At 42.0% G+C, this 25316-nt stretch overlaps 1 protein-coding gene across 9 annotated transcripts in view; it reads right to left on the bottom strand.

Annotated features, from left to right (window-relative positions):
• The window catches only part of map4l (microtubule associated protein 4 like), a 160775-nt gene that overhangs the window by 127356 nt on the left and 8103 nt on the right, over positions 1-25316 (bottom strand). For all 9 annotated transcript variants that reach the window (XR_006380367.1, XM_044218752.1, XM_044218755.1 and 6 more), the window contains exon 2: positions 7376-7575. Coding sequence is in view for 8 of the 9 variants with exons in the window: in XM_044218752.1 (XP_044074687.1) it covers positions 7376-7565 (190 nt within the window). In the remaining variant the exon portion in view is untranslated. The remainder of the gene's footprint in view (positions 1-7375; positions 7576-25316) is intronic.

Genomic DNA, 25316 nt, shown 5'->3' with positions numbered 1-25316 from the left:
AACACGCTCGACGAGACCATCTGTCTGTGGGTGGTACACTGAGGTTCTTCTATGGCTCACCTTCAACAACTTGCACATCTCCTTCATTACCCGAGAAATGAAGCAGCTTCCCTGGTCAGTAAGGACCTCCTTTGCCTTGCTGACCCAACTGAAGAGGAGGAACAATTCTCTGGCAACTGCCTTAGCACTAGCCGCATGTAATGGGACTGCCTCCGGGTAGCAAGTGGCATAATCCATGATGACTAGGATGTACCGATACACCCTACTGGACTTTGGCAGGGGACCTACTATATCCATGGCCACTCTCTGGAGGGGGGTATCAATTAAGGGTAAAGGGATCGAGGAGTTCTGATAGTATACCTTTGGGGCTGTCTTCTGGTACTCCATGCAGCTTTTGCAGTAATCCTGGACTGCCCTCTTTATCCCTGGCCAGTAGAAGTGGGCCAGGATTCTGTCGTAGGTCTTCTCCACCCCTAAATGAGCTCCCAACTGGTGTTAATGGGCTAGGTAGAACACTACATAACATTTTGGGACCAGCAACAGTTTAACAATGAGTTCCCTCTGCTTAACCACCCTATACAAGAGGCCCCCTTTCACCAAAAAATGTGGAAAAATTATAACACTTCTACATGTTTTCCCTCGACAGCCACCAGGTTCTGTCTGGCTTGTTCCAGGTTGGGGTCTTCTAACTGGGCAGTCCCAAACTGCCCTAAGCTGACCCCTTTTTCCTTTTCAGCAAGGGGGAACTCAGAAAAAAAACTTCATCTGATGAAGCCTCGTTGGGTCCTGTATTCTTACTCCCCAGGGCCTCTGCTGGGGCAAGAGAGTCCTCATCTGTCTCCACCCCAGACGAAAGGACCCAGAGGCCGCTGCACAGGATTGCATTCTTTTTGGTTGCTCCGGGGTTTCTTCCTTGCTCCGCTTCTCCTGGAGCCAACAGTCCTGTGGGCCAACAAACGCGAAAATATGGGGCATTCTCACCCTATCAGTACCGGTACCAGCAAATTTTCTACCACCTCAGCCATGACCTCAAAGATTCCCTTCGTGGTCTATACCTTAATGTGGGTGGTGGGATAACTCTGTGTTTCTCCATGGATGCAGGAGACTGGAATAGGGGCCCCCTGGGGGCCAGTTGTTAGCTTAGGAGGGTGATGGCACTACCAGAGCCCACTAGGTCCTCCACATCCCAGGCTCCTATTCTAACGGAAAGCTTGGGGACTTTCGTGCCCCCTTGTTTGGAGGTTGTGACCGTAATGGGCTAAAATGGCCACCCTCAATGCATCATAATTATTCACTTCTGTGAGGGCAAGGTCCCGACAGGCTTTTTGGGCCTCCCTTGTTAAAAAAGGGGCCAGGATGCCTGCCCATTCTGCTTTAGACAACCGCTAACTCTCTGCTGTCCTCTCAAATACCTCAAGAGAAGCCACAGTGTCATCTTCAACAATCTGTTTGGTAAGCACTTTACTAGGTGCTGTAGACTTCTCTGGCTTTATCAAATGCTGGCCCAGGGTAGTCATAGTCTATTGTAAGGCTCTAAGGCTCTGAGCCTGCTGGGTTTGGGTTTGGATAGAACACTCCCTTTATCACCTCCCCCAACCTGAGCTTGGGGACCCACCTCCTGTACTAGACTGGCTTGGCTGTTTCCCCACATTTGCCAAAGGATGTCAAAGACTATGTGAGATGATACGACAGACTGATGGTTTATCATAGAGGATTAAAAAAACATACACGCAACTTTGTTTGATGTGCAATCTGTGTTTAGCATCATAAATATCAAACCAATCAACAAGATCTCATCTATCTCTGGATCTATGTTGCTATCTGTGTTCTATAACCTTGCCATCTCATTAACATGATGAATCTGGAATGGTTATGAGGCTGCATTACGTAATGTATATAAACATAATACATCAAATCATTGATTAGCTGTGGAAGTTTAATTTTTTTGGTCACATCACGGTCATGTGAGGTGGTATCAAGAGCCCTGTGTAATAAACTGATCTTTAAATGTCATTAAGTTGGCCTAAGAATCATCTCCACAGAAACTTCATCACAGCAAAGCATGACACACTACACTCGGCATATAAAACAAATTTAAATATTAGTCAAAGATAACACAAGTAAACACAAAATGCAGTTTTTAAATGAAGGTTGTTATTATTAAGGGAAAACAAAATCCAAACCTACATGGCCCTGTGTGAAATAGTGATTGCCCCCTAAACCTAATAATTGGTTGAGCTTGAGGTCATGAACAGATGGCCGGACATTCTCCTTCAGGAGTTTTTGGTAGACAGCAGAATTCATGGTTCCATTTATTACAGCAAGTCTTCCAGGTCCTGAAGCAGCAAAACAGCCCCAGACCATCACACTACCACCACCATATTTTACTGTTGGTATGATGTTCCTTTTCTGAAATGCGGTGTTTTTCTTTTACGCCAGATGTAATGGGACACACACCTTCCAAAAAAGTTCAACTTTTGTCTCGTCAGTTCACAGAGTATTTTCCCAAAGGTCTTGGGGATCATCAAGGTGTTTTCTGGCAAAAATGAGACAAGCCTTAATGTTCTTTTTGCTCAGCAGTGGTTTTCGTCTTGGAACTCTGCCATGCAGGCCATTTTTGCCCAGTCTCTTTCTTATGGTGGAGTCATGAACACTGACCTTAACTGAGGCAAGTGAGGCCTGCAGTTCGTTGGATGTTGTTGTGGGGTCTTTTGTGACCTCTTGGATGAGTCGTCGCTGCGCTCTTGGGGTAATTTTGGTCGGCCGGTCACTCCTGGGAAGGTTCACCACTGAACTAATTGAACTAAGGTGTGATAAACCACAGTAAAGTTATGTTTTAACAGGGTGGGGGGCAATCACTGTTTCACACAGGGCCATGTAGGTTTGGATTTTGTTTTCCCTTAATAATAACAACCTTCATTTAAAAACTGGATTTTGTGGTTACTTGTGTTATCTTTGACTAATATTTATATTTGTTTTATGATCTGAAACATTTAAGTGTGACAAACATGCAAAAAAATAAGAAATCAGGAAGGGGGCAAACACTTTTGCACACCACTGTATATGAAAAAAAATCTTTGAATAGTGTGGATGGAGATCAAACACCATATTTGTATGTGGTTAGATCACAAAGCTCAATGCAATCTAAGTGACTGTAGCATAACATGTAGATAAAATGCTAAACTAATTTAACAGTAGCTCAAAGTGGAGAAGAAGCATAAAGTCAGCAAAGTGAATGGGAAAAATGGGATACAAGTTAAACAAAGCCACTATAATATACTTTCCATACATGGTGACACAAACACTGTGAGTCCCATACAAGGGACTAAAAGTTAAGATATCTTGGCCTCTGCTACTTCAATTTAGATTTTTTTTTTAATTCTGTCTCTTGTAAGTCCCCCAACTATATAGAAGTGAAGCACTATATAACTAGAGAATTTTACCAACATGCCCATCTACAAGTGCCATGAATTAGAATTGTTGCCAAACTTTGGTTCCCTAGCTCTGGTCTGTTGCATGTCAAACACTGACAGCTAGACAGGTTAACGTTAAACTCATTGGACAAGGCTGTGCCACTGGCAGGGTGGTAATGTTTTGTGTGTGTGGGTATGGTGGTCGTAATGATGCTAAAACAGCACTGTCTCCAAGCTGACACAGCTTAATGACAGAAAGAGAGAAAGACTGAGAGAAAGGGTGGAGCAAAGACTGAATGAATGAAGATGAGGCCTAAAAAACAAGGCAGAGATAAAGACAAAGAAAGACAGTCCTACAGCAAATTTAAGTCTAGACAGGGTTGGCCAAAGTGTCAAAGCAATTTCACTTAACTTTGGAAGCACACACACACACACACACACACACACAAACTCCTAGGAAGATCCCTGATGGCCCTGATACATACAGTAGAATTTGAGGAGCTTGTACTTTGTGTATTTTGTGCAGTGATACTAACAAAAAGAAGAAGTCCAGGATAATTATTGGACTGCTGTTGACTATAACTAATATTGAAATCACATAATCTGTTCATTTCAACCATTTGAATTTAGCCAAAGGCCCTACATCAATGCAAAACATGTTACAGTATGCCACACTGCTACACTGTTGAAAACAACATTAATCATGAACACATCATGTCTCTGTAACAACCAGGGGTAAAGCCTTATTAAAGCAGTGTATGTTAACATCAATAAATTATCACTGCATTATAATTATTGTTAAGATGTGCAATGAGAACTTCTGTTATGAATTGGTGCTATATAAATAAAAAAATAAATTGAATAAAGATCTTCAATGAGAAACTGGCATTCTCTGATAGTAGAGCTGAAAATCACGATTTGAGTCAAATAAAATTTTAAGCTACATGTATAATCAAGCTGTAAGTTTTACGCATAGGTGATCATCGATTTCGGCGGCTATGAAGACAACTGTCCCTGGCAATGTAGCTTAGCCAGCTGTAGCTAATTATGGTTTATTCGATGAGTTGGTCAAACTACAAAATGAAATTTGTGTAGTTACTCTTTGTATGCTTGTTGACCAAAGATGGATTTGTAGACAAAGAACCACCACTTGGCATTATAGTGTTTGAAAAGAGTGTTTTTTGCTTTTCAAAGAAGACCAACGATGTGGTGAGTCTCTCCTGATAAACTGATCGCATCATATCATTTTCAGACAGGTAGCTAGCACTTAGCTCAGTAGTTTTTAAGTGTAAACGATTGAGGATACTGTGGATAGTGAACAGTTATCAGAATCTTCAAGTTCAACTTTAAAGCACATAATCATCATTCTAATCTTATCACCTTAACAGTTGTGAATCTGGATTCAGCACTGTGAAGTAGCTAGTCTGTGAAGCTAACATTAGCTAAACCAGCTAAAGGGGTTGTCAGTCAGATATCAGAACTTGAGAGAGCTTGTTACATTTTCAGATATGACTGACCAGAAAAAAAATAACTAAAGTTAAAAAATGAAAATAAAAACTCAATGTATCTAATATCTTACTCAATCTAAGCTTAACATATTTTCACCTGAAAACATGTTCAGATTTCTTGGAAGTGGACTTTTCTTTGACTGACTGGTTTGAAAACAGAGACCCCCAACAACAGAGTGATTTTATTAGATTATTTTCTTGTAGCAAAAAAGTCATATGTGATTATGTTTGGTACAAACGTATCTTATTGAAAACTGTGTACATCACAAATACAGGCCTAGTGTTTAATTTAAATTTACAATTGCTGTATTGGTCAGAAAACTAGATATTTTCCTCAAATCATTCAGCCCTAGAAAACAAAAGTGAAAGGCCAATGAAAAAAATCTTTCTTACCTTACATCATCATCAAGCCAAAATGACAGGCTTTATGGGAAATGTGCTCTTAATAATGGTAAACACTAGTTCTAACATTACCACAGGTGTATGCCACATTACCACAGGTATATGCCACAGATAGAAGCTATCATCATCGAGTAGTGCGCAAGCGCCAACGTGCATGCTGCCAGTTGCCATAGCTCCGTTTCGACGTCTTAGTTTTTCCAACTTTTAGCTTTCCTTTTTCTTCCAAACTTGAGTAACTTGTGTGTAAGTATAATTTAAACTACGCTCTTTACGAAAATGAGAGTAGAAAGTGTTTTAGTACTTTTTTTTGCCGTGGAACTTCTCCTGCTACTTTGTCAGGGCACCGCTGCAGATCAGCTGTTTGGCCGCATTGTTCACACCAGGGAACAGCTGATCGCGCTGAAGCCGAGCGGCATGGCGCCCAGGACAACCGATGTCCCCACTGAGATCTGGAGGAGGACACACCGAGGATGCAAAGGTGGAACGAAGCGGCGAGGGAAGAGAGAGGCGTCCAGACAAAAGAGACTTAAGAACAAGATATTTGAGCTGTGTCTGCCTTCTCTCGTAATGAGCAACACGAGATCGCTGGCGAATAAAATGGACGAGCTAATGGCGTTAGCCCGGAGTCAGACGGAATTCCGTGACTGTAGTTTGATGTGCTTCACAGAGACATGGCTACACCAGGATATCCCGGATCATGACGTTTCCATCGACGGCTTTCAGACTGTTCGGGCCAACAAGTATCACACCGGGAGCGGTAAGCAGAAAGGCGGCGGACTTGCTGTTCTGGTTAACAACAGATGGTGTAACGTTGGCCACGTAACTATCAAGCAGAGTATCTGTAGCCCGGACATTGAACTGTTAGCTGTGGGACTCCAGCCATATTATCTGCCACGTGAATTCTCACATGCCATTGTTGTGGCTGTTTACACAGCCCCTCTGCTAACCCGGCATCGGCGTGCAATGCCATTCACACCGCCATAGCACAACTCCAGACTCAACACCCGAGTGCACTCATATTAATCTCAGGTGATTTCAACCATGTCAGTGTTTCAACAACACTGACTAATTTCACCCAGTATGTGAGTTGTCCTACTAGAGAGGAGAGGACACTGGACCTGCTGTATGCTAACGTTAAGGACGCATACAGCTCTTCCCCCCTCCCCCCTTGGGTAGGTCAGACCACAACCTGGTTCACCTCAAACCCTGCTATGTGCCTCTGGTTAAAAGACAGCCTGCGACCACACGGACAGTGAGGAGATCCCAGTGGCTCCAAGGACTACAGGCCGGTGGCACTGACCTGTGCAGTGTTAGTGTGAAGAGGGCCGTGACCTTATTGGCCGTTGAGGCATTTTCGTAAACAACCAAGATAGCTGCCGCTGATGTGGAACTGTTTCTGTTGAATCCACTATCACGTCAGTGGCAAACAAACTGGACGGTATATTTTCTCTAAAAGTAGAACAAACAACTGCACTTAAAGCTTTTGTTGATAAGAAAGATGTGTTTGCCATACTTCCAACAGGATTTGGTAAGTTAAATGTACCAACTACGCTACATCACACGTTTCATGTTCTGATTGGTTGTAGGTCTATCCAATTGCGTCCAGAGGCATTTTGGTCTGTGCCCGTTGATAACGCCCCTTGGAAATCGAAAATGCACTGAGACGTTCCAGACTAATTCGTAGCGATGCCAGACTAGAGATAACTGGGAAGAGAAGGTGGAATATTCATAAAACATCCACATCAGGATCAACACAACCAGCTATGATGTTTGTAGACACAACAGAGAATACAAATAATTATCAGACATGAATGTTGTAAAAACCTGCTGTCATAAATGTGACAGTTGTATTGAATCTTTGGTCTTAGAATATGATTTTTGCCCAGTGATATAAAAAATATCCACACAACTGATATTTCTAAATACCTACCAGCCCACTCAACTCTAGCCTCTTTGAGAAAAGAGAGCTTCCCTACAGGGGACCAACATCACATTAGGGAAAAACATCACTCCCCTTTTCACGTCTTTGCATAAATGCTCATGGCGACTTACCGCTCTTGGTGTCCTTTCCATCCAGTAAGGGTCGGTAGTCGCTCTTGGAGACCGTCTCTCCCACCTTGTCATCATAGCTCTCTTTCTCCAGTGTGGCTACAAAGTCTCTCTTCAGTAGGGCTTCAGTAGGGGCCCCGCCTGGGACCCCACCTCCACCTCCACCCAAAGCATCTCGCAGGCTCAGGTCCATAGTCCTGTTACTGGAGAGAAAAAGGAGAGACAGGTGTGATTACTTTAATTATTTGTTGCTTATTGCTATTTTTCTCCTTTATCCATCTCAGATTGCCTGAGAGTAATATTGTCATATTGCCCAAGGACAGATCAAGAAACCGCACATGTTGCACTGTGTGATGTGTTTTCTTTCCTCTGTATCTCTGTTTTACTTTCTCTTCTCTCTCTTAATTTAGTTTAGTGGGACATGACTGTGGAATAATTGTCTAAGATTAATTAATGTTAGTAATTAGAACTGAAGCGACAATAACAATTGAAACTGAACAAAAACTGGTGTTCAACAAGTGTTCAAGAACATATGTAAATGTAGACAAATCTGTGGAGATGTCAAATTAATTGTGAATCGACTTTTAAACTGTTTAGACAGTCACTTTGTGTGTCATAAGGTAATGGTTGAAAAAGGGAAAAAAAAAAACAGCACTGACTGAAAAACACTGAGTTTGTTGTGTTTTCCTTTTTCTACTGTCTTCGCACTCATCCTGATGCTACAGTAGTTGTTTAGCATGAATGAGGTACTTCTCCTAATGCAGTGGTAAATACAAAGGTGAATAAACAATTGCCTTTAAATAAGTAATGCAATGAGGCATACATCCATTGAGTGTCCAGAAAACAATTGCTTCATGTTTGTTTTCCTACAATAGTACCCATAAACTTTTCATAGAAATATATGCCTGCTGATTCCAAAATAATCCAGCAAAACATCATCTTGATGATAAGTGAATGTGATAAAATTGCTGCATTTCTGGAGAGTTGACGCTGGGAAACAGGACGCTAATGTAGGATACATTAACGTATTGACTCTCTGCTCCCTGCCAGTAAGCTCTTAATATACCACTCAATTCATCATTCTGCCTCCTCTGTGTGCGTTTTGGTCCTTTCCCTGTTCCCTGCTTGCCAACACTGTGACACCTTAAGTGGAAAACTTTTTCCAAAGTAAGTGGATAGTATAGTATTTAAGAATGAAACGCTTTAAATGTCAATTATTTTCTTCTGTCACTGACTGCTGCAACACAACAGTGAATAAACCTGCTGCCAGTTACACAATGTATTACATTTGCTGTTCTAAACACCCAGTATATGGCACACAAGTAGTGATGTGTTTAGATGGAAATAAACAAAGGAAGGACTGGGTAGCTAAAACAACATACATTTAAAGAATAAAGAAATCACACTCTGTCAAATAAGTTAATGGACAAGTGATTTCTGGGAAAAAACTGAAACAAACAACAAACAGTTGTGTTCAAATATTTCCAAATAAAACTCAACCTTAAAGATGGCGTATGGGTTGGAGTCTGTATTCATTCTTCACTACACCTGCTAAATGCCACAAACATAAAAAATAAACAGTGTCCAAACACTAAGACAGTATGACCACTGAACAAACTCTTCTTTCTTTCTGTTTCTGTTCATCCCTTCATCCACCCTCCCAGCAAACAAGCTGTCATTGTCTTGCAAGTGTACCACACACACACACACACACACACACACACACACACACACACACACACAGTGGCCAGTATGAGGACCTACAATAGAATGTTAGCAGGCCTTGAGTGGAACTGTAGGCCATTGTTTCAGGGGAAGGACACAGTACAGTGGACACCTAACACAACTAGGGCTGGGTATTGTTTTAAAAAATTACGATACGATACCAGTACCCTTAAAGTGATACAGATACCAATAGAGTACTTCATTCAATACCCATCATGTTAATGCACGCATTAAGTTGCGTAAAATGCCACCACTCCTCCCCATCCAAATGATCTTTACACAAATATATTTTGAAAGTGTTCTTTAACTCATGTGCACGAGATAAGTGTAAAGAGCCAGCACAACAGGCCAGCCTTGTTTATCAGAGTGTTGAGTAATGGGAAATGTTAATTCTGAAGGACTTAGTTAACAGTTTGAGTCAAGCATAGAGGTTGTATTAGGCTAAGTTTCCCCAGTAAACACAGATCTCTTAGGCTGGCAGTTCGTCCTGCCCCGCCTGCCTGCTGCTCCTCTTGCGGTCACACGCTGTTCCGGACCTGGAGAACGAGGCGGAGAAGTGCTCCGTATGTGTAGAGGGGCAGGCCAGCGGACACCTGGCCTGTCCACTGTCTAGCCCAAAGAAGTGGCTGTGAGAGGACCAGCAGGCTGAACTGCCAACTGCCTCAGATACACCACACTCGACTTCACCACCACAGTAGCTGCAGTAGTGGGCCAATCACAGAAGCTTGCAGTGATTGGTTGCGAGCAAAATCATACAAATAGTCATTTTTCCTAGATCTGGGTACAAAAAGGATCAAATGCAGGTATCGTTTGACTGGAGAAGTTTCAATACTACTTGATATTGGGTTATTTCAGTAAATATCTTTTTAAAAAAGGTATCGAGTACTGATACCCAGCCCTACACACAAGACACACACACTTTCACTTTGGGTTTCTACCTCTATAAACAGTCACTATATAACAGTCGTTTTCTTTCTATTACTCTATCGCAGCTATGAATGACTATTTGTGTGAATGTCTATTTTCCTGTTATTGCCTCTGATTTTGTCACGTTTCTCTCAAATACACACATTTCACTGTTAATTCTGGTTACTGAAATGCTTTACCACACACATTTAGTCTTATAATCACACATCTCTCTCTCTCTCTGTCTGTCAGACACACACTCAAACACTCCAATACAAAAATGAACCACTCCCAAATAGAGGCTTCCTAACCTCTATTACCCTCTTAGCGTATTATTCTGCAATATTTATTGCTCCACTGGAGAGGTTTCATAAGCCAGAATATTCAGTGGCCTTGAGCTGGTGTTCTTTGTCTTGCCTAGTCTGCCTCTCATTACTCACAATAGCAGATTTTTTGTTTTAATTATTAATGTATATCTTTACTTATCCTAGGCAAGTTGCATTTAAGAGACAAAGACATGCTGTTTTTTATTCAATTCAGTTTTATTTATGCAGTGCCAAATCATAACAGAAGTTATGACGGGGCACTTTTCATATAGAGCAGGTCTAGACGGTACTCTTTATTATAGTATTTACAGAGACCCAACAATTCATACCACGAGCAAGCACTTGGTGACAGTGGCAAGAAAAAAACCCTTTAAAAAGGCAGAAACCTCAAGCAGAATCTAGGCTCTGGGTGGGCCATCTGCCTCGACTGGTTGGGTTGAGAGCGAGCAAGATGAAAGAGAACATACAGTAGCACAATTCAAATTCCACATAGATTTAAAGTAATAATAATAGTAAAAAATAATAATAACTAATTAATAATAAGACTAATAATAATAAGAAGAAGACTAATAATAATTGTAGCAGCGGGTGTCGAGCAGGAACATGATGGCAGTAGGTGGCTTGCAATCATAGATTGATTGCAAGCCACAAGCAAGCTCCGGAGAGTCTGGAGAGTCTAGGCCTATAGCAGCATAACTAAGGGATGGGCTCACCTAAGCCAGCCCCAACTATAAGCTTTATCAAAGAGGAAAGTCTTAAGCCTAGTCTTAAATGTGGAGAGGGTGTCCGCCTCCTGAACCCAAACTGGGACCTGATTCCACAGGAGAGGAGCTTGATAGTTCTGGCTCTACTCCTTCAGGGAAGGAGTAGAGCTTTCCCATAGTAGAGCATTTATCAGCTAAAGAGCCAGACATTGCACTCAGAAGTTGGTGGAGCAAAAATGGTGATCATTCTCAGGTTCCAGCAACTCAAATGTGAAGACTTGCTGTTTTTCTTGGTTTTATCTAATACTAAACTCAAAACTCATTTTGGAATTTTGGTCGGACAAAACAAGCAATTTAATGACTTTCACCTCAAGCTTTAGAGTATTGTGATGGGCATTTTTTATTTATTTTCTGACCTTTTCGTAGAACGATTGTAGATTGATTAATTGATAAACAATAAGTACATTAACTGGTAATACGACGGTGTAGTCCCTCATTCGTCCAGGAGTGTTCCATCGTAGAAAAGGTTTCAGTCGTAGTCAAATGGACAATGTTTTCAGAATCAAGACATTTCGGCTCCCATCCGGAAGTCATTCTCAATTGTAGGTAAACAGCAGACACTCAGGAAGACTACTCCCTGAGGGCAGGGCTTAAGCAACACAGAGTAGCTTAAATTTCTGAGTTCTCAGACCATTTTCACAATTGAGAATGACTTCCGGATGGGAGCCGAAACGTCTTGATTCTGAAAACATTGTCCAGATGACTACGACTGAAACCTTTTCTACGATTAACCGGTAATGAAAATAATTGTTAGTTCCAGCCCTGAAAATTATTAATTTAATAATAAATAATTTTTTCCCCCCATTATATTTTACTACAAATTACTGCTATAGTACTGCTAAGGCTTCAAGTGTAACATTATGGACTAAGTCCGTGTCAACACTAAGATCAAACCAGCATTTAAAAATCACATTTTTTACACCAAAATCAATTCATTTCAAAGAAATCACTGTAATCGGTTGATTGGTGCAGTATTTTCACATAGAACACAATTTTGATCAACTTTGACATGTTAAGTGTATAATATCAATGTTACACAGAGGCATTATGATGTAACTGGTGGTAACTAAAAAGCTGTGTGAGAGAGAGAGAGAGAAAGAGAGAGAGAATGAGAGAGGTTGTTGGGTGAGACAGCTGTTGCACTCAGAGGGATTAAAACCTATCTGTGCACCCACAATCCCCTGCTCCAGCATCCGCTACGATTCCCTCTTGGAACCCAATTGTCTGCTACACAAGCACCTCATCCTCCAGAACAGCTCTCACGCAAGTGTGCGCGCACACACACACACACACACGCACACACACACTTACAATGGCCAGGAAGGAAGGAAAGGAGGAAATCAAACATTACTGTACCATCAAAATGCAGGAGAAATTTGGTGGATGATATTTTTGTTTTTATGTGTGTGTGTGTGTGTGTGTGTGTGTGTGTGTGTGTGTGTGTGTGTGTGTGAACATGAACCATTACCTAAATGAAGCTCCATAACCCTCCTGTCACCTCAGTGTACTGTACATAAATCTGCACTAGCAGGATTTTTTTGTGATTATTTTGTCCAAAACTGTTTTAACATTACAGTGAAAAGAATGTTACAGATAACCATAATATGTAACAAGTTCCAGTAAGACCAATGATTGCAATATACAAGATGAACTCAGGTCAGGAAAACTAACCTGTAATTAAATATTACACCTCAGCTCACCCAACCCTAACACGGCAGTGGCAGATGGCCGGCCACCATTGAGTTCTGCCTCTTAAAGGAATTTTTTTCTTGCCACTGTCGCCAAATGCATGTTCATGGTGGGATTTGTTGGGTCTCTGTAAATAATATCAAAGAGTACGGTCTAGACCTGCTTTATAGGAAAAGTGCAATGAGATAACTTCTGTTATGAATTGGCGCTATATAAATAAAATTGAATAGAACCTCAGGGAGCATCCAGCAACAAAATACATCAAAAAGGTTCATGGAAGAACATTTACATCTCAGCTAATTTTCTGACAAGTTTACATACCATTAAATCTGTAAAAATAATGCTTGTAATAGAAATTAAAATTAGTCATTTTCAATATAATGGCAGAAACATGAAGCAGAAAATTAAACTAGCTAACTAACTAAGCTACCTTTGTTGTAGCCATTTTTCTGCTTAAAGTAAATGTAATTGTGTAGTCTTAATTATTGAGTATATGTAAATTAGAATTGTACTTGAATTAGAACTGCTATATTAGGCTACTCACGTAATCACAGCCTTGTGTGTCAGTCTAGCAGTGTCGGACGGGTGGAGGCTATGGTTTTATGCCAATTTTGACCACTATCGCCTTTCCCTATAACTTTTAGTTGTTTTTTCTATATCTTTTGATTTTAGTTGATTTTATGGAACCATTTTTTACCGTTTGCAACCCTTTTTTCTGTACCATAAATTATTCAAAGTTTGAACAAGTTGTGAGTGTGTTTTGAAAACCACCACAGACTACCCATTCAAGGTATCACCTTCGGATGCCGTGACATTAAAGCTAGGGTAGGTAATGTATTTCAGAAGCATTTTTTGTTATATTTGTTAAAATTGTCTTTACATCCCGACAGCAATAAATCAAATGCTCTGGAAAATAATTAAATAAATCCAGTATCTGTGGCTGTCACAGGTCTGTAATAAACCCATCCAATCATTTCATTCTGCCCTGAAAGAATTGACTGGCTGGTCTACCTGCCTACCTACCTACCTGCCTACCTGTGCGCACTCTGCCCATGCACTCATTGCACATGAAAATGTGTTTTGGGGGTGTGGCTTTGGAGGGAGGCTTGAAGGGAGGGGGGTGGGATTTTTTCGATACTTTCAAAATCTAGCTGTCTCTTGCTAGTTTTGTTTGCTGAACTGCTTAGTGAGCAGGGCTAAGCTTTTTTTTTATTTTGTTATAAAAACAGTTTAACAGTATTAAAATAATAAAAATATTTTTGCGTTGGAAAATGGAAAGCTTTTCTGATCAAGCTCTCGAAGAAGAAAGAAGATTGTTGGAAGTAATTAAAACGTGCAGAGGAAAGCTCAGCACATTGACAAGAAAAAAAGAATGAAATAATTCATATGATTAAAACAAATGAAGATAAAGTAACTGTAAGGAAATGTGTTTCATTTAATGAACTGTTCTCTAACTTTATGGGGCTGCAAGTGGCTGTGCAAACTTTGTTTAAACTTGCGCAAGACACCGTGGCGCGTGTCTCAGAGCTGCAAGCATGCATTGATTTATGCTCAACTCGCTGTCCCTATATTCTCTGACACGCCAGGGGGTGCACAAACAACATATCATGTGAATAAGCAAGAAGTCAACGAGTGTTACCGGAAGAATGTCATTATCTAACATGGCAATCCCTCATACTTTTCCACACTTTCCCACAAAATGACTTATCTTTTGCCAGTGTGGTGGTGGCGATCTCTCTCCATGAACTGAGAATCATTTGGCTGTCCCTGTGGTGGTAGAGGTGTTTGTAGAGGTGAACCTGCTCACCCAGTCTACCTTTGGCATCCATGTTGAAATGAAAGTGCACTGCATGCCTGGGGCACCTAGTTGCAAAAATTCAGAGGTGCCCAACCAAGCGCCGCGACAGCTTGCAGCTCTACGCGAAAGGTGTAATGACGTCATTTTTGGCCCGCGGACCCTCGCGCCAGGGACGCTGTGTTGAGCATAAACCAGGCGAGCATCACATGCCAGGGAGGGCTAAAGGTCAAGCAAGAAAAGCTTGCAATAGCAACTGAATTGACATCAGCAGAAGCCTAGTAAATGAAATGTTTTGAATTGAGACAATCAGAAACTGAAGCTCAGTGTGTAGGAAGTCAGACATAAGAAATCATCTAAACCCTTCTCTGTTGAAACGCAAAAAAACACCAGTACCATAGAAGGCTCAACTATCTTTAAGAGGCACCTGGCAAAAGTAAGCAGCATTCACTGAAAAGAGAAACAATTGCTGAGGCAATGGACCAGCTTAAATGACATTTTGGAAAAAAGATGAAAATCACATCAGCATTCATGAACAAGGCATTAAATTGGTCAGCTATAAAGGCAGAAGATGGCACTGCATTAGGATCATATTCACTTTTTCTCTGAAGCTGCTACAACACCATGTCTGAGTTTGACTTTGTGGATGAACTGGAAAATGCATCAAACTTGAGGATAATTGTGTCTAAGTTACCCTTCATGCTGTGTGATAATCAGGAAACTCAGGGCAGAAGAGCAAAGTTTAAAGATCTCCTTGACTTCATTGAGAAGAAAATTCGTGCTGTACCTGATCCCATCTTTGGTGTAATTAATATTCCAGTGGCAGTGGATAACAAAGCCAAACTCAAAGCACAGCAAAAGACTAGTAGGGGGAACCGTTTTGCCACCACTGTCACCACCATTCCTAACAGGCAAAGAGCAAAGTGGAAGTTGAGCACAAATAAAGATTAAACAATGCATTTAAAAAGCCCTGCATGTTTTGTGGCTTGGACCATACAATGAAAATGTGTGGACTGCTTAAGCAAAAGTCCATCAAGGAAAAGGTGGAATTCATGAAAGCCAATGGACTGTGCTTTGGATGCCTGAAAAAAAGGACACATGAGCAAGGCCTGTAAAAAGCGCATGTCAAATCTGCTGCATGAGGTATCCGACCATCTTGCACGTAGAAACAAAAGAAAATCAAAGAGAACGTTCAGCTAAAGTAGAGAAGACTGAAGCATCCATGTCCAGTGTTTTGGTCTCCTTGAATGCTGGTAGCCACACTGGGGCCAGTCCAAAAGAGTGTGCGCTCGTAATAGTCCCTGTGAAGGTGAAATTGAACAAGGGAACCAAAACTGTGCAGACGTATGCATTCCTTGATGGGGGAATGCTCAGCAACATTCTGCACGGAGACATTGATGCATCAACTAAATGCTAATGGAAAGAAGCTGGACATGTTACCATGGGTCAAGCCAAGCCAGTGTTTAGCTACAAAATCTCTGGATTGGAAGTTGCTGCTTTAGGTAATGCATTCCTCACACTGCCTGATGTCTAGATGCACAAATCCACTTCAGTCACCAAAGAAAACATTCCTAAAGAGGAAGACATATGAAAATGGCCTAGCCTTGAGGAAGCTGACTTGACACCCATCAATGCCAGCACTGGGCTCCTTATAGGGTGTCAATGCCCCAAAGGCCATGGAACCATTGAGAGTGATTAACAGCAAGGGTAGTGGAGATGTTTAACACCAACTAGGAGTCAGGTAGTTTTAATGAATTCTTACTATTGTCTCAAAGATTTTAAAAACATGGGCAATTACAATGCTTCAAAAACAGGAGATCTACATTTGTGTAAACAATAGTTTGCCAGCAGAACCAAATTGTTTACATATACAGTATATATAGTATTTGAGGCATTCATGTTCTCAGTTGTATTGTAATGGACTAATGTCCTGTTTGAATTCAATAAAGTGGGGAGGGAAAGTTGCTAAAAAAAACCCCACCTTTATTTCTTTACATTTCACCGGCATAAACAGACGATACGGGCTTTGTAGTCGCCGTACTGGATCGCGTTCAGGTACACGTGCAGGCGCATAGAATGGCGTTCACAAACACTGTTTAGAAATGCTGATTGATGAACGCCCTCTACCGGTCATGTGTGCAGGTACATGGAGCAGCATTCACAAACACTGAATGCCATTTGCAACAGTGTTTATAAACGCAGCTGGCAATATAAAACTATATTAACAGACGTATAAAACATAGAACAGCAGGGGAAAGGAGATGAATAATGACCCAGTCGTATGTTTTTCTCCAAGTTCCTTTGCGTTTCAACTCGTATGCTGTTTTAGGAATGACTGCCATTTCATCTATGAAGTAAGCCTGTGTCTGTCATCATGGTCTGCTCACACTCCCACATATGTTTTACGCTGTATATACATTACAGCTGTATATACATTAGAGCATACAACATATAATACGTGGGACTGTGAGAAGAGTGCGAAGACAAACTCAGGCGGAGCAGAGCGAAGTCTCTGAGAGTAGAGCAGATGTAGTATAGTCGCTCGCGAAGCAAAGCCTGGAAAATGATGTTTTTTTTTACTTTTTCGAGCTCTAGCCCGTTTGATGATTGTATTTACTGGCGCGACGTAACTTTTTACTGGCCCCGGGCAATCTGGCAGTCCTTATTGTTGGACCCTGTCATAGCAAAAGAATGGGGCAGTAAAGAATAGCATTTCTTCACTTCAAATATTCCAAAAATCATTGAAAAAAAGGACACTTTCCCCTGTAAATCCTAAGTTTGCTTGAGTAAGGAGATAAAAACGCTCCGCTCCACAGTCACTCTTAGGTGCTTATTTTGATGAGCAGAAAAATTAAGACGGACAGGAGGGGCTGCTGACGTTACTCGAAACATGACGCATCAAAAATAATAATAATAATAATAATAATAATATAATACACCACAAAGCAAGTAACTATCAGCTCTTTTGTGCATGTTTTTGTTTTTGCAGTTTTGACCAAGACATCAGCTGAGCATCACACAGGTTTAAATACCCTCCAATGTATCAGTCAATCATACTGGTTATCCTCAACTGCTGGAACTAATTTCACTTTATGTGATTTTACATTTTTCAGTGTTTTATTCTTGTATGTTCTATTTGTGATTGTGCATGCACCTATGCTGGGTATTATTCTGACTGAAAATGCGTTCCTGTGTGTGCGACTGGGCATCAAAATATCAAACAGAAGAGCAAAATGCATTGCTAGATATTATGAGGATTGTATTATGTAAGAAAACATCAACAGGCTTGCACGAGTCTTTGCACTGCCATTACAATAAAAGCCTATTATATCATATGGCCATTGTGCTGAGGCAAACATTAATCAAATGCTGCTCCACAATATTCTATTAGGTATAACTGTCTTTCCAATGGCAGGATGTATGAAATTTGGTCAGTTGCATGAGAAAGTTACTGGTTTCAGTCATGAGACGGATCGGCCTCATGCAAGAATGTTTTTGTATTTTCATCCTAAATCTCTTATTTTTTGGGGGGTTTTTTTGTTCAAGTCGGATTCACCAAACTCTCTTAACTGCACAATCTTCACCATGAAGCACCATCAAGGTCTTAAGAATTTGATGAACAAATTTGAGGTGGATCTCGTTAACCTGGTAGGTGTATAGGGCATGTAACTTCCTGTTATCAGTAGGTGGTGCTATGATTGTCTGAATTTTGGCAGGTAGATGTCTTCAGGCCTGGATTCTTATCAAACGTGAAGTTTGGGTCAGATTTGACCATGTACACTGAAGTTACAACAACTTCCTGTGGCGAGCTGTGTCATGAGCAGTCACTGCTCGAGCCCTAATAATAATAATAATAATAATAATAATAATAATAATAATTAAAAAGCTGCAAGCAGCAATGATTGGGCCCTCGCACCTGCATGCATGTCGGGCCATGCTGCAGCCCCGGCCTCCTTGCCGGACACCGCCTGTTCAACGCGGCTCTGAATTTTCATGTGTTTTGGACACTCCACATAGGAGTTAAATGTCACTTCCTGTGTCCACTATGTGGCACCAGAGAACACACTTTATGCATCATGTTAGGACGAGTGTGTTAAAGTACGATCCCTGTAAATCGCCAAAAGTACAAAAATGAAATCAAAATGGCTTCCTGTTTGATTTTGGTGATGGTTCAAAGAGAGATTTTGTACATTTTTCAATTTTCTAGGGGGCACAATAGAGTAATTTAGCCCCCCCACGGCGCAAGTCGCACCCGACGGTCTGCGGAGATGATGCAAGTCAGACCTGCAGTCCCACACCCGCAATGCAAGTCACAGGTGAAGATCAGCATAGCGACTGGAAAACATTCAGTTCAAAGACAGTAACATGGAAAAAATTATTTTAGCATATTTTATGATTTTGCAAGAAAATCACCACCTAGTGGCCGATTGGCGCCACATTTTGCACTGCAATACCACTTTTACTAATGGAAAAATAGAAATAATATAATAGAAATAAAAATTGGAGCGATTACAATAGGGTTCCCAGCACCGCTAGTACTGGGCACCACGATGCCTTGCATTCGTGGATCCCAGCCCACTTGAGCTTGGACCCCTAACAATAATAATAATAATAATAATAATAATAATAATAATAATAATAATAATAATAATAAAAGCTGCAAGCAGCGTTGAATGGGCACTCGCCTCAACGCGTGCCTCGGGGGGGAGTGACATCCACGGCCTTGTGACTGGAGACCGGCCGACACCGCTCTGATTGTTTAAGACTATCAGGCACTGCGCAAACTTAAATATCACTTCCTGCATCCACTATGTGGCTGCAGAGAACATGCACTAATCATACACGGTTTTGCCGTGTATCAAGTATAGATCACACAATAAAACTCCAAATTATCATTTAAATGTCCTCAGCCCGGGACTCTTTTCAAGAATGTGAAATTTGGAAAAGATCTGAGAATGTGGTGCGGAGGTAGCACAGTTAATAATTTTGAAACAAGGTAGCACTGTTACTAATTTTGGAACCTGGAATTTGCAGCATCAACACGTAAACGTAAAAAGCTTCGCAATTTAGCATCACAAAGGAGTTTCTTAGAGCCCCCCTCACGGTAGTAAAGACTTTACACCTTCAGTGATGAATTTTGCAATTTTAGGATCAACTTCTTTTATGTAAATTTTATCAATTACTGTCCCATTTTCTGTTGTTGGTGTGGTTACAATTTGACTGTAACCTTGCTGTTGCATGAGGTTTTCTATAGGTTTCGAAACAAGTGCATTGTCATTAAAATCACTCATTATGTTGCCTCCTGAAAGTTGATTAAAATGGCTAACTACAGTAGTCTTTTTTTTTTGAATAGGCAAATTTTCTATGATGGCGGTCTATACAGCACTATGTAATTGTGGTTCAAAGGCTGAACATTATGGCTTTCAAGTCATTACAAGGCACATGTAGAATGTTACAAAGATGTGTTTTTTGTGATAGAAGCCAACACCATGTTGTTCTATCTATAAACCAGAGAAAATTGCCATGTTGCTGTATGAATGAGACCTTACTTTATGGTGAAATGTTCATCCTGGCATTGCAATATTATTATGTGGTGCATTGTGTTGCAACAATTTTTCTGTAAAACAAAGTATGTCAGCATCCAATTTCCTGTGATCTTGTTTTAGGTCTGTTCAATGTTATGTAAACATACCTTCAGAGAAAATTCTGTTCTTGTTAATCGAGCCTCAATATATTTTTCCATTTTCTGTAGATAAATGTCAATATAAATTTTATGAATATATGGTAGTGGCTTTAAAATCTTGAATGACAAGATTTTCCAAAGATGTCACTTGACTTGACAAGGCATCGTGGGGCCCAGTACCAGCGGTGCTAGGAACCCTATTAAAATCACTCAGATTTTTATTTTTTTAAATTGTTTTTCCATTGGTAAAAGTGGTACAGCAGCCTACACCGTAAGAGTTCTGCAAGTGAAATTCACAGGGGAGGTATAGACAGGTGCACACTTAGAGAGAAAATTCTGCGTATTTTATGCCAATGTCCAATCAGTGTTAAAGGTAAATGCACTTGATTGAAGCAGTAAATTCCTCACTGCGTGCTATATTGACTGAGAAGGCTGAGTTCACCAAGTAGTTCTTCCTGTATTCAGTGCTGTCATTTGACGTGACAGTGACGTAGCTGGAGGCAAGGAAGACCTACAGGCTACTTCAGCTTGGATTTCTAACTTCTGCCTCTGGGTAGCCAGGGGGTGAGCTGTAAATGCCATTCAAAAACAAAACTCACTTGTTCTTTTCACTTGTATTGCAAACTAGCTAAAATGGCATCCCAGAATATGAGTGCAGAGGATATTATGAGAGTGGCTGAGGCTACGGCTGCATTAGCTGTGCAAGAGGATATGGCTGGCGGGGACCCGCCAGAACCTGAGCCGTCGAGAACAAACAGCAACTGGTGGTGCCTTTGCTCAAATTGCCCTCCTATGCCAACAGAAATGGAATCATTCTGCTGCAATGAATTTCAGCATGAGCAGTTTTTGTTGGATGATGTCGCAGATGCCAAGTGAGAGAGAGCCTGAGTGTGCTTTTCTATGCATGAAAGTTTTACTCCTCACTTTGACAGAGGTGTGCTAGAGACCTGCGTCAGGATCCCGAAGATGAACTGGAAAAGACCACCAAAACCAGCAGGGCCGAGAGGGCAGACGACCATTGAGTGAGTATTTTTGTCACCTAACTTTATAGGCTAGGGGGGTAACTTACGATGTTGGACTAATGTTGTAATACTGAGGGACAGTCAAGAGAGACTGTGGGAATGTTAAGCCTCATTTGAATTTAGTAATTTTTTTCAAGTTGCTGCTTTTTGTGGAACGTTATACTGTTGTGGAATGTTATGCTGTTATATGAAAGTTATATGACATCTTTATGTGTGTGCGTGTGTTGCTACTGTACATAAATTTACTTGATTGACATGCCTTGGTGGTATTGATATAGCTACGTGTGAAAAAGAAATGGTCAAATGTAGGAATTAATTTGCTTGGCAACGTTGTGAACTTTGGTTAGCACCGGCTCAGAGCTGTAGTGGCTAGGGGTGGACGGATCTATACCAAAATATCGATACTACGTCTCTTTTTGAAGATCGATTCTAGCATCAGTAGGATCGATACCAAAAAATGGATAAGTTTTTCTCTCGTATTTAATCAAAGTGTAGAACTGTCTGTGCAAACAACATTCTGTTTTCACAAACACATCTTTGTGCATGTAGTATTTACTTCTCGCTGTTTTTGTCGTGTTGTGTGCACTCAAACAACACATGCGGCACGCACCCTGACTAGTTTAATCCGACATAACTGCAGTGATGGCTGAACCAAAGACAATCACGTTGCGAACTGCATTGTGTGTATTAAACCCGGGTCTCATAGGTGGCAGGTAGAAATTCTACCACTCAGCTAACCTTACAATGATTGTTAACCTTTGGCAAATCATTTAGTGGTCATGAAAATGTATTCAGATTAAACCTATTGATGATTCACCTCATAAATCATTACACACTGCTCTTCCCAACATGAAAAAAAAAGTATCAGTATCGATATCAGAATCAGAAATACTTTATTGATCCCCAAAGGGAAACTCTTTGTTACAGCAGCTCGCCTTTACGTCAGTGTACACAGGAGAAAGTAGTAGCAAAAAAAATATATAATACAATACACTATAAAAACTATAAAAGCAGGTCAGAAAATAAATTAAGTACCAAGTGGGTATAAGTATAAAATAAATAAGTGTGAAGTACCAAGTGGGTTTACCGGTATAATAATGCAATGTAATAATATAAGTAATAAGTAGTATTTCAACAGCAGTAATGGAGGTATGAATAATAAATAGGAAAAAGCTAAATATTGCACATGAGTATTACACGGATTGCACAATGATTCAAGTATTGCAGAGATGTAATGATCAATGTCCAGTTTAGTGACCTAGGGTCATACAGACTAACCCTTAGATGGAGGAGTTAAAGAGTTTGATGGCCACAGGCAGGAATGACTTACTGTGGCGCTCTGTGGTGCTTTTTGGGGAGGATGAGTCTTCTGCTGAAGGTGCTCCTTTGCTTGACCAGCACGTCATGGAGTGGGTGGGAGACACTGTCCAAGATGGCATGTAGTTTGGCCAGCATCCTCCTCTCTGACACCACCGCCAGAGAGTCCAGCTCCACCCCCACAATGTCACTGGCCTTACGGATCAGTTTGTTGAGTCTGTTAGTGTCCGCTACCCTCAGCCTGCTGCCCCAGCATGCAACAGCATACAGGATAGCACTGGCCACCACAGACTCACAAAACATCTTCAGCATTGTCCGGCAGATGTTGAAGGACCTCAGCCTCCTCAGAAAATAGAGGCGGCTCTGGCCCTTCCTGTAAAAAGCCTGAGTGTTCTTAGCCCAGTCCAGTTTATTAAGTTTAAGTGTACTCCCAGGTACTTGTAGTACTCTACAATGTCCACACTGACCCCCTGGATGGAAATCACAGTCACTGGTGCCTTGACCCTCCGTAGATCAACAACCAGCTCCTTAGACTTTGTTGCACTGAGCTGCAGATGGTTCTGCTCACACCATGAGACAAAGTTCCCAACCACAGCCCTGTGCTCAGACTCATCACCACCACTGATACATCCCACCACAGCAGAGTCATCAGAAAACTTCTGAAGGTGGCAGGACTCTGTGTGGTGGCTGAAGTCCGTGGTGTAGATGGTGAAGAGGAGGGGAGAGAGGACAGTCCCCTGAGGGGCCCCAGTGTTGCTGACCACGCTGTCCGATACACAGTGCTGCAGGCGCACGTGCTGTGGTCTGCCAGTCAGGTAGCCCACAATCCAGGACGCGAGGGGGGCCTCCACCTGCATCACTGCCAGCTTCTCACCCTGCAGGGCTGGCCGGATGGTGTTGAAAGCACTGGAGAAGTCAAAAAACATGATCCTCACCCTACTTGCCGGCTTGTCCAGGTGGGTGTGGATGCGGTTCAGCAGGAAGATGATGGCGTCCTCAACTCCCAGCCGGGGCTGGTAGGCGAACTGAAAGGGGTCTAGGAGGGGTCTGACCATGGGCCGCAGCTGTTCCAGCACTAGTCTCTCAAGGGTCTTCATTATGTGGGAGGTCAGTGCCACCGGTCTGTAGTTCTTGGAGCCACTGGGACGTGGCGTCTTCAGCACAGGAACGAGGCAAGAGGTCTTCCACAGAACAGGGACCCTCTGGAGACTCAGGCTCAGGTTGAAGACATGTTGAAGAACTCCACATAGCTGGGGGGCACAAGCTTTTAGCAGCCCGGGGCAAACGCCATCGATGCCTGCAGCCTTGTTTGAGTGAGAGAGTTTCATCAGCTGTCCTCTCACCTGCTCAGCAGTCAGGCACACAGCAGAGGTTACAGGTGGGGGAGGGGGTGAGGGAGTCATTAGTCTGAAGAGAGCCGTTAGGCTGATGGGGAGGGGGGAGCAGAGTACTCAGAGGAGCTCGAGGGCCGACAGCAGCTGAGTTAGAGGGGGGATGAGCAGGAGCCGGTGTGTCAAATCTGTTAAAGAACAGATTAAGTTCGTTGGCCCTGTCCACGCTGCCTTCAACTCCTCTGCTGCCAGTCGGTCTGAAGCCAGTGATGGTTTTCATGCCGCTCCAGACCTCTCTCATGTTGTTCTGCTGGAGTTTCCGCTCCAGCTCCCTCCTGTACTTCTCCTTGGCCTTCCTGATTTTCACCTTCAGGTCGGCCTGGATAGCCCTCACCTACTCCCTATTACCATCAGTAAAGGCCCTCCTCTTGGCATTCAGGATGTCCTTTGTTACCCACGGTTTGTTATTTGGATAATAATGGACCATCTTAGTTGGGACATTGCAGTCCACACAGAAGTTAATGTAGCCAGTAATGCACTCAGTGAGCCCATCAATGTCCTCTCCATGAGGCTCACAGAGTACATCCCAGTTTGTCACCTCAAAACATTCCTGCAGTGTCTCATAGGCCTCCTCTGACCATCTCCTCACTGTCCTTGTGGTCGCGGGCTGCCTTTTAACCAGAGGCACATAGCAGGGTTTAAGGTGAACCAGGTTGTGGTCTGACCTACCCAGAGGGGGGAAGAGCTGTATGCGTCCTTAACGTTAGCATACAGCAGGTCAAGTGTCCTCTCCTCTCTAGTAGGACAACTCACATACTGGGTGAAATTAGTCAGTGTTGTTGAAACACTGACATGGTTGAAGTCACCCGAGATTAATACACTCGGGTGTTCAGTCTGGAGATGTGCTATGGCAGTGTGAATGGCAAACAAAATTTTGCAGTATCACCCACTCCTAGTAGTGGCCCACTGGATGGGGATGGCACGGTTGGCCAATATTTTCCTTTTATAAGAATTAATCTGTTCATATGAAGGGTTCTTGCATGAGGTCCAATGTGACGATGTTATTACTGTCTGTTCACTGTCTTGTGAGAAGAAGTAAATGGTAATGGTAAATGGACTGTACTTATATAGCACCTTTCTAGTCTTTCAACTACATATCACATTCGCACAGGTGCCATCAGTGTGCGAATGTGCACGGGCGCTGAGGGAAGCTGGGATGGAACCACGCCCTTCCGATTGGTGGACGACCCGCTCTACCACTAAGCCACAGTCGCCCAGAAGTGGATGCTCACAGTCTGGAAACATGGGCTTATGAGCAGAGGGTTGTCCACACCACCATCAATTACTGTCAAGGTGCCGTTAACCAAGACAGTAGACTTCAACTTG

This window comes from Siniperca chuatsi, linkage group LG13 (assembly GCF_020085105.1).
Source record: "Siniperca chuatsi isolate FFG_IHB_CAS linkage group LG13, ASM2008510v1, whole genome shotgun sequence".
NCBI lineage: Eukaryota > Metazoa > Chordata > Actinopteri > Centrarchiformes > Sinipercidae > Siniperca > Siniperca chuatsi.
This window is presented reverse-complemented; position numbering and strand designations above follow the sequence as displayed.